General features: G+C 43.1%; 1 protein-coding gene across 1 annotated transcript in view; it reads left to right on the forward strand.

The window, feature by feature from the left end:
- Positions 1 to 10,788, forward strand: part of PPIP5K2 (diphosphoinositol pentakisphosphate kinase 2) — a 104,357-nt gene extending 93,569 nt beyond the window's left edge. The window contains exon 32 of the mRNA XM_084833809.1: positions 10,615 to 10,788. Coding sequence (XP_084689935.1) covers positions 10,615 to 10,646 — 32 coding nt within the window. The 3' untranslated portion in view covers positions 10,647 to 10,788. The remainder of the gene's footprint in view (positions 1 to 10,614) is intronic.
- The last annotated feature ends 243 nt before the right edge of the window (positions 10,789 to 11,031 follow it).

Below are 11,031 nucleotides of genomic sequence, written 5' to 3' on the forward strand. Positions count from 1 at the left end.
TTACTTCTTGTTATAAAAAAAACCTTCATTTCATTATTTTTTCTTGTGTTTTTGTATTCAGCGGCGGATGCGGCCCTTGCGGCTTATGGCCGCAAAGGCTCCATTTTGCAAATGTGTGAAATGTGGGAGCAAGTTGCCTCTTACTGATCCTCACTCCCTCTGTCTTTTTTGGTTGGGTGAGGCTCATTTGCCTGAGGCTTGTTCGCTCTGCCAATCTTTCATCAGGCAGGTGAGAAAAAATAGATCGGATAGACTGAAAGCTGAGCTTTGGAGGAGAGCCTTGCTGGCGGTAGATCCTAAAAACCCATCCGACCATTTAAAGAGAAGATGGTGACCGCTGTGTCTTCATCAAAGCTCTCCTCTCTACATCCCTGGGCTCTTACTACTGAGCGAGTAGAGCCTCTGGCTCTTGGGCACTCATTAATGCTCTTGTTAGTGAAGAAGCTTTCAAAAAAGGCTAAGATTCCAAAGTTGGGATCAGATAGCCTAAAAAAAGAAAAAGAAAAAGAGGAGTGTTGATAAGCCTTCAAAGACCAAGGTTCTATCACCTCCTCCATTACTGGACTTGCCAATTCAAGTGCTCCCATCGATATTGAGAGCCCCTGTGACTGAGCCAATTTCTGTGATCTCAGAAGATGAGATTTTGGAATTGTCTCCACCACCACCAGTTCCTCAGGATCGAGTGATCTCTTCACCTCGACAGCATCAGCCCTTTCCTCTCGTATGGGATGAGGCTCCTTGACATCGAGGGATTTCTCCATCTCGGGACCAATAACATCAGTTCCATTCTCCTGAGTCCTTCAGATCTGTTAATGTTGACCAGTAAGAGAGATCCAGATATCCACAAAGGGATTGGGATAGATATTCTGAATGGTCTAATCCACCTCCGAGATTTTATATTTTCGAGGACTGGCATTGTTCTCAGGATCAAGAACACTATTACGATTGTACCAGATACTTTGGAGCAACCTCTCCTTGGTACCAGCCTCGCCCATCGGCGATTTCATCTCGTCCGCCAGCAGGAGATTATTTCCATCCACCTCCACCTGTGATTCCTCATTTATCGTCTCTAATGCGGAGCCAACTGGCATTGGCCAAGCCAACACAGCTGCCACCTTCTCTTGTGGCACCAGCAAACCCTCCATTGGTTACTGTACACAGACCTGCTTCACCTCATAACTCAGCTGATGATTACCAGTCTGATTCGTCTTCCTACTGGTCCGTTCCGCCTTCTATCCCTTCTCCAGATAATGTCACTCTCTGAGGACATGTTCCATTTTTATGAAAAAGTCAGTAGGATGGCTCAGTCTCTGGGTATTGATGTCCAACAATCGGAGCAGCACATCCAAGCCCTGGTTTTTGACTCTGTCCATACGGAATCATTGAAACCAGTGGCAGTTCCCTTCCTGATTAAAGGCAGCCGCCGGCGATGTCACATCACTCCAGTGCTGAAGGAGTTGCACTGGTTACCAGTCGTTTTCCGGGCCAAATTCAAGGTGTTGGTTTTGACCCTTAAAGCCCTATATGGTTCCAGCCCAGCCTATCTTAAGGAGCGCCTCCAGCAACACCAGACAGGCCGCTTAACAAGATCAGCCTCGGATGGCCTTCTCTCTGTCCCATCAGCCAGGACAGCTAGACTGGTGGGGACGAGGGAGAGGACCTTCTCTGTGGTGGCTCCCACTCTGTGGAATTCCCTCCTTATGGAACTCCGCCATGCCCCCTCTTTAATGAGCTTCTGCCATGCACTGAAAACTTGGTTATTCAGGCAGGCATTTGGGGTGGGTTAGGGTATTTTTAAATAATGTTTTAATGTATAATTTTACTGTTTAAATCGTACTGTTGTACATCGCCCAGAGTGGCCAGGTGACAGGCCAGATGGGCGATTAAGAAATTTAATAAATAAAAAAATAAAATTTCATTACCAACCTTTTTCCCAGAGCCATCTTCTGACCTGGAGAGGAAGCTGCATTCTTTGAATGTAAAAAGAGCATTGGCTTTTTATAAGTCAAGGACAGCATCTTTCTGTAAGACACAGTGACTTTTTGTTTGCTCTGGTAGTACTGAAAAGGACTTTCCTGTTTCATCTCAAAGGCTAGCCTCATGGATTTTACAAACCATTGGTTTAGCCTATGAGCTGTCAGGCTTGAAGCGCCCGTCTCACATCCGAGTGCATTTGACATGAGGGGTTGCCACGTCTACAGCCTTTGGCAAAGGTGCATGTGTAAAGTGGCAACATGGTCAAAACCCTCAACGTTTGCAAAGCACTACAAACTAGATGTCAAAGCATGTTCAGACTGTGCCTTTGGGTGAACTGTGCTCTCACTGATCTTATCATGAAACACCTCCCCACCTCTGGTAAGTGAGCTTGTTAATCACCCATGTGTGTGATGCACAGAGACCATGAAAAAGAAAGGCAGGTTGCTTACTTGTAACTGAAGTTCTTCGAGTGGCCATCTACGCATTCACACAACCCACCCACCATCCCCACTTCGGTGTCAATGTTGATTTCAATGTTGGTACCAAGGTGTGAATTTTCCCTCAGATCCGAGGCCACACTAGGCAGTCTCAAGGAACAGGAGGGAACCTGCTAGGGACATGCACAGTGGACGGTGGGGGAAGGTTCCCACCAAAACATTCTTCAGCTTTAGAAGTTTACCAAATTAATTATATGCTAGTATAAATTTTGAGACAAAGATCCATATGATGGTCACTAAGGTAGCCTTTGGCAAATCACAATGTCTTAGCTTAGGTTCTTGGGTTGGGGAAAAAACACTAAATTTCCCCAACTATAAATATAATGTATAAATACATGGGGTACCACACCTGTAGAAAACAGGCTATGGATGACCTCAAGGCCCCCCCTATGGTGGCACTCCTCAGGGACCCAGGAAAAAAAGCCCTGAAGTCCATGAGGCTGCAGCTTAGTTAGAGCCCCCTTCACTTGATCAGTTTTCACCAGGGCCTCCCTCCTTTGATGTAGGATCTTCTAAAACTAGAACCTCCAATGCAAGACCTTACATAGAGGCCTAATCAGATTATACAAATGTTTCTCATTTGTAGCCAATGCTACTCAAGATGTGCTCAGCTCCTCCCAAGCCATCTCTGCAGTCACAGTGGCCAGATGGTCCATTTGGCTCAAGCACTGGAAAACAGACACTTATTGTAGGGCAAATTTTGCCACGGTCCCACTTACGGGGGCCTGTTCATAGGGGAGGACGCCCTAAAAGACATACTTGTAGAAACTACAGACAAAAAGAGAGCTATGCCATCATCCCACAAAAAGGATGGGAAAACGCCCCAGAAGCAAAGTTATCCTTCCTTTCGGCCCGGCAGAGGATTTTCGAGACAATGGGACTTCAGGACTTTTAAACCAGCCTGGCCCTGTACTTGCTTTTCCTCCAGACCCCCTCGGCCACTTCCAAATCCACAGCTGCTTAGGAGGATGTCAGCAGTTCTGATAGTATGGTGCCATGGCAGACATCTATCTTTCTGGAAATTTCTGTCCTTTCAATCAGCTTGGGAGTTGTCCACAAAAGACAAGTGGGTTGTCCGTACAATTTGAGAAGGCTATCAGATAGAGTTCACCTGCCTCCCCTCAGACATATTTCTGCCATCTCTGGTCTGAAGGTTTCCATTCGAGAGGGCAATCATATCCCTCTCGCAATGGTGATTCCTCTAATAATAGACACAATGTCTAAGAACTAGAACTATTTATTTAATTTGACACAATTGAGGCCTAGAGCCTCTAACTACAGTCAGCCATCTTACAACAACATACATCTAACACAGCCAGAGCTCTTCTTCCCAGACTGCCTCTGGGAAGCTGATGCCTGTCTATTAACTCTTCATTCACCACAGTCTGATTCCCTGCATTTTACCACAATCCCAAGCAGACATGTCCTGGACATAGGAGTTATAGAGTCAATACCCCCTCTAGAGACCTCAGCCATCTTTTTGATATTTATGGTACTGTAGAAGGGAGGGGACTGGAGGGCCACTGTGGACTTAAAAGTATATCAGCAAGTTTGTGACATACCACAAGTTCGGGATGGAAACCTCCAAACCATACAAGAGGCTCTCTACAACAATGAATTTTGGGCCTCAGAGGCTTACCTCCATTTGCCAGTAGCCACCGTGCACAGGAAATACTTCAGGTTTCTGTACAATCACAGCCACTTCTGATAGTGGGCGCTCTCCTTCAGCCCAGCATCAGTTTTTGTGAATAAAGCTAATGCTGCCAGTGGTTGCCTTCCTGCAGCTTCAAGGAATACATTTTTACTCCTACTTGGATGATATACTACTCAGCATTTCCTCCGTTCCCCAAGCAAGGAAAGAGCTCTTTGCCATCCCTCCCTGCCTAGGCAGCCATAGCTTCCTGGTAAACACTAGGAAACAATCATCCATCTACAGTGCCTTTCATAACTATTCACCCTCCTTTGACTTTTCCACATTTTGTTGTGTTACAACCTGGAATTAAAATGGATTTAATTAAGATTTCTTGTCACTGATCTACACATAATAGTCTATAATGTCGAAGTGGGGGAGAAATCTACATATTTTACCAAAAAAAAAAACACCCCACTTGAAAAGTCTGGATTGCATAAGTATTTACCCCCTTTGCTGTAATACCCCTACATAAGCTGTGGTGCAACAATCTGCCTTCAGAAGTCACATAATTAGTTGAATGGAGTCTACCTGTGTGCAATTAAAGTGTCACATGATCTCAAATTAAATACACCTGTTTCTGGAAGGCCCCAGAGTTTGTTGGAGAGCATATCTAAACAAACAGTATCATGAAGACCAAGGAGCTATCAAAACAAGTCCGGAATAAAGCTCTGGAGAAGCACCAATCAGGGTTGGGTTATTTAAAAAAATGTCCCAAACTTTGAACAGCCCCCAGAGCACCGTTAAATCCATTATTACAAAATAGAAAGAATATAGCACAACCGCAACTCTGCCTAGAGAAGGCCATCCACCAAAACTCAGTGACCGGGTAAGGAGGGCATTCGAGAAATAACCAAGAGGCCAATGGTAACTCTGAAGGAGCTAGAGAGATCCACAACTGAGATGGGAGAAATGGTCAATGGACAACTATCACACAGATGCTCCACAAAGCTGGGCTTTATGGAAGAGTGGTGAGAAGAAAGCCATTGCTGAAAAAACCCTGCATCAAATCCATTTGGATTTTGCCAAAAGGCATGTAGGAGACATAGCAGACATGTGGAAAGAGGTTCTCTAGTCTGATGAGACCAAAAGTGAACTTTTTGGCCTTAGTGCAAAACACTGTGTGGCACAAAGCCAACAGCGTTCATCACCCTGAGAACACCATCCCTACAGTGAAGCGTGGTAGTGGCAGCATCATGTTGTGGGGATGCTTTTCATCGGCAGAGACTGGGTAACTGGTCAGGATTGAGGGCAAGATGGATGGAGCCAAATACAGAGCAATTCTAGAGGAAAACCTGTTTCAGTCTGCAAGGGACCTTGGGACTAGGGCGGAGGTTCACCTTCCAGCAGTACAATGACCCTAAACACACAGCCAAAGTTACACTGGAGTGGCTTAAAAACAAGAACCTCGGTGTCTTCAAATGGCTAGGTCAAACCTCAATCCAATTGAGAATATGTGGCAAGACTTGAAAATTGCTGTTCACCAACAGTCCCCATCCAACCTGACAGAACTTGAGCAATTTTTCCAAGAAGAATGGGCAAAAATTGCAGGATACAGATATGCAAAGCTGGTAGAGACTTACCCAAAAAGACTCACAGCTGTAATTGCTTCCAAAGGTGCCTCAGGGGTGAATACTTATGCAACCAACAAATGCCAGTCTGTTTTTGTTTAATTAACTTTTGTGCCCAATAAAAATATTTTGCACCTTCAAAGTGTTAAGTATGTTGTTTAAATCAAGTGGTAAAAATGCCAATTAAATCCATTTTAATTCCAGGCTGTAACAAAACAAAATGTGGAAAAGTCAAGGGTGTGTGTGTGAATACTTATGCAAAGCACTGTACGGGCAAAGAGAAACATGAAAAAGAGACTGATTTCTCTGGCCCCAGAACAGATCAAAAAGCCCCTACATGAGATCAAATCCATATGCAGGAGAGTCAGTGCATCTTACGACCTTAGCCCTGCTTTGCCTCATGATTTCCTGCATCCAAATCCTTCCATGGGCTCACTTTCATTCTTGTCCACTAAAATGGTTCCTCCTGCCCTATGAGCAATACATAATCCAGAAATATCATTGTCCAGTTCTCCTCCCTCCAGATGTAAACCTGTCCTGCCTCTGGTCTGGAAAACTATCCAGTTACAAGAAAGGAATCTCCCTCAGAGTTCCCACCATGGTTATACTAATAACAGCCACCAGTCTTTTGAGTTGGGACACTCATTGCCAGAACCAGGTGTTGCAGGGGAATTTGCCCTCACAGGAGGCCAGCAGTAATATGAGCTGGATGGAACTCTGGGTTGTCCATATCTCCCTCCAACATTTTTCCTAGCGCCTCGCCAACCATCACATTCCAGTTGGAATAGACATGCCTGCAAAGGCTCATATTGACTGCCAAGGCAGCATGAAATCCCAGGCATTCCATAAAGAGGCAACACTCCTCCTAAAATGGGTTGAGTAGTCCATTCTGTCAATCTCAGTCCAGCACATTCAGAGAATCCTCAGTATGACTGCAGACTTCCTCAGCAGACAACTCCTTAACCTCAGGCAAGTCTTCCAGTTACAGGCCTAATTTGCCACCATGGTCATCTCCCCAAATCAGCAAGCTTCTTTTCACGCTAACATACAAGGCAGAGGACCAGAATGCACTCACATCCTGTTTCCTCCCACCATTCTCCAGGGTTCTGAGGAAAGTCAGACTTGAGCAAGCCTCGGTGGTGATTCTCAGAAATCCTGCATCTGGCACAGTCCAGCCACTGGTTCCTTCTCACTTGGCCCCCTCCAGCACGTAGATCCTGGCTGGCTCCACCTAGCCACCTGGAGGCTGGACATCCTGTTTCTCCATAGACATGTGAAGTACTATCCTCATCTCCCGGAGACCACCCACTGTTTGTATTTATGAAGCCACATAGAAAGCGGTCACTCACTAGTGCAAGAGAAAATCTGTCATCAGTGACCTGTTGACCTTCCTGCAAAAAGGGCTCTACTTAGGTCTATGGATCAACATTTTAAAGAGGCAGGCCTCCATGCTGGCATTGGTCAGGTAGCCCATACTTGGGTTCCAACTCCCATCTGAAGCATTTTCTCTGAGGTGCAGCAGTCCTGGCCCCACAGGTGGTGCACAGATTTCCCTTCTAGGGTCTTCATAGGCATTGACAAAGCCTCCATTTGCGCCGCTACAAACCATCCCACTCCAGTTCCTGCCACTCAAGATGGCCTTCCTGGTCACCATGTCAGCTAAAAGGATCTCAGAGGTGGGGGACCTCTCAGTACAAGAGGTCCCCCACCTCTGTTCCTTCACCAAGGACCCAAGACACTCTACACCTGGATCCATTTTTCATACTAAAGATTAACTCCTTGTTTCATTGCTCTGAGGAGCTCCTGCTCCCTTACTGCTGCCCTAGTTCCTCCCACCCTTTTGAGATGGAGTGGCACAAGCTAGATGTATGCAGGGCACTCAAAATCTATATACATAGAACCAAATATTTCAGACGGACTCATTCCCTATGATTTTTCCACTCCCCTAGGCCGGAAAGTGTCCAGATCCACCATGGCTAGATGAGTTAAGGCAGGCATAGGCAATCGTTTTTATGTCAAGGGCTGAATTCCCTCATGAGTAATCTGTCAGTGGCCGGATGCCATTGGTGTGACCAAAGCCAGTGGTGGACCGGTTAAGAGCCAAAGTGGTCATCCGTTTTTTCTTTCTTTCTGCCACCCCGTTCTCTCTCCGTCCCTTCCTTCACATGCAGTGGGCTGCCAGAAAGAGAACAGACCGCATGGATAGTATATATGATTTTATTGTTGTAAACTGCCTTGGGAGGCCTGCTGCCCTGAAAGGCAGTTTACAAGTATTTTAAATGAATAAATGCAGAAGGTTTTTGAAATTAGGCTGAGGGCTGCATGAAATTAGGCCAAGAACCACATGCGGCCCTAGGGCTACAGGTTGCCTACCTCTGGCTTAAAGCCTGTATTGTCATGGCATGTGACATCTGCCACAGCTCCCACAACTTACTCCTCACTCCATGTGATTTGCTCCCAGGTTGGCAGCTTTCTCCACCAACGCAACAGTACTAGAAATTTGCAGGGCAGCAACATGGGTCAGTCCTAACACATTTACCCATCACTACGGATTACACAAATTCACCTCATCAGAAGCCACCTGTTACAGTTTGACTTCATTTGAGCTATCTGTCTATAGTTCAATATTTTGAGAGCATTTAGTTGCCTGTTTACCACCTATAGCAGATTAAAATACTTGGAAACAGCGTACACCCAAGATTGTTTCGTGCATTACAATCCAGGTTTTGTACTAACAAGAATTAGTACAGGAAAATCTTCTTTGATCCATGTTTTATTTTTATTAACCATTTGCTTTTAGACTTCAAGTCTGAACACTTCAAAAAAGGAGAGATCTCATTTTAAGTACCAAGCTCCCTATTCAGTACTGAATAGGCTATTTAGCTGACAAGTACAGGCCTGGTGAACTTCTAATGAGAAGCTCTCGCATCATAAAATCAGCACATTTATACTGTTTGTGTAGAAATGACTTCATAGCTAATATTATCTATAGTCCCATAAGTCACAGTCTTAATTATTTCACTGTTATTAAACATTCTTTAAAAATTAGAACATATTTAAAAGGCTTACGTATATACCTTTCAGGACAGATAAGATCAATTTTGATTTATTCCTTTGGGAAGATAACTCCTTACTCAAAATTTGCCAATTTATCTTGAGTCTATAAGTTTTTCTAGATATCTGCATATTAATCTTTTTGATGTGTATACCTTACACAATATTGTTGCTCATTCATTGATAAATAAAAACTTTTAAGTACACTTTTGACCTGGAATAATACAGACTCACACCTCTTCATTACTCAAATAACTTTTTGGCCCAAGTGATAGCGCTTTAAATCACCATTTTCTCTTTGGATATCATCTAGGTCAACTTGACCATTATTTTTATGCCACTTACCCAGAATTCATTATGAACCTGCTTGTGAACTAGTTTCTTCCTTTTAATAGAAGTTACTTTATTATTTATTTACATTTTAAAATTCTCAATTACTCATTAATATTTAGCATTTGCATTTCATAATAAGACATCTGATATTGTTTTAAGGCAGGTGGATTAGCATTGTTTCAATAGCCTTCCCACCAAGTCCAATAAAGCAAAATCAGCTGTTTCCTAAAATTCAGGACACACCTTCAGGACACTAGTTCTCTGGAGCATGGGCCTTGCCAGATAGTCAGAAACTAGGCCCACCCTAAAAAGGGGAATAGCTTAGGCACATCTCAGTCTTGGGATACCAGCCAGAGAATGGATCTTGGATACTTACAGTGAATGTATTTATGGAAAAGATGGGTAGTCAAATACAAAAAAATGCAGAATACTGGGTTGGATCCAGATTTTGGTTGATGCAGCTGAGCTGGTGGAAGCGGACATTCCCATCCCCTCCTCACCACAGCAGCCCCTCAAGCCCCCTGAAAATACTACACAGAGGTCAGGTGCCCTGCAGAATGGGGTGAGCTGTGGTGCAGGGGGGAGAGGGATCCTTGAAAATCAGGAAGAGACACTTTCTTTGAACAGAGCCCATCCATCCAGAAAAGGCAGATCTTGGATCCAATCCATAGCCTTTAGCCTGCACACTACTTTTCATTCTGATTTCTTAGATTTTAAGGGGGAAATCTAAGTCTTACTATTAGTCCTAATAGTCTTGCATTATATTTTGCATTTTCCTTCACTTTTTGGAAATGATGTCTTGGGTCAAACTGGTATTTAAACATAAAATTGTGTCCTGAAGTTGTATACCAAATTTCATTTGGATATCGCAGTGTTTAACAAAATTTCACATTAGAAACAAACTGACAAAACAATCAAGTTAAACCAATCAACTTATTTTGCTCAGCCAGTAATATACCTAAGGCTCAACTTTACAAACCGTTCTTATGAGTTATGTGTTCACTAGCATTATATGTTTTATATAAAAAGTGGTTGGCTGTCATTGGTATTAGAGGTCAGAGTACATAGACTGGAATGTTAGTATTCAAATTGTTTTCAGATATATCTGTGACGCAAAGCTTTTATCCCGAAGTTTTGGGGGTGATTGGAAGAGATGGAAGAGGCTTAACATAATAGATGTTAAGTATAGATGTGGTATAGATGTAAATGGTTGAAAAATACTTATTTCCATACTGCCCAGTAGCTGAATCCCTTTGAAAGTGGCTACCATCCTTTTAATTTTGGATTTAGTCAAGTTTGAAAAAGACATTAATACTGGACATGATCCAGCCAAAGTTAAGGTCTTATACTTGTATTGATTTCAGTGAGAGAGAGAACCCTGTGTTTAAATCTTGCCCCCTGAAATCAAAGGGAATTATAGTTTGGTGGGATCATGTTTATTGGCATTTTGTATATCCTATAAGAAACATTTTTCTGTTTTGCTTGTGTGCAGGTTCCAGTGGTCCTTCACCTCCTGATGTTTGACTGCATCACAAAAAGCCAAAAAAGGGTTAAAACAATACTTGTGTAACATTAGTGGTTAAACTCTCTCGCAGAATAAATGAAGCAGTTTGTGTAAACTGGAAGGGGCTGCCATTGCCATCTTTTACAGTGTACATTTCATTGTAAAATAATAATAATAATAATAATAATAATAATAATAATAATAATAATAATAATAATAGTTGGCTTTCAAAGGCTATTCATTTCTGTCTATAAGAATGTGTTTTCCTGTATATAAAACTATTACTGCAGTACATATATTGTATATATCCAGGTTAAAGGTGAATTCTTTGTTTCTAAACTATGAAAAGCAAACAAGTTTTAAGGTACTTGCCATCTTTAACAAACTGCACAAAAATATTTTCCA

Source organism: Heloderma suspectum, chromosome 2, assembly GCF_057233095.1.
Source record: "Heloderma suspectum isolate Gila_16-S chromosome 2, 16-S_ref, whole genome shotgun sequence".
Classification (NCBI taxonomy): Eukaryota; Metazoa; Chordata; class Lepidosauria; order Squamata; family Helodermatidae; genus Heloderma; species Heloderma suspectum.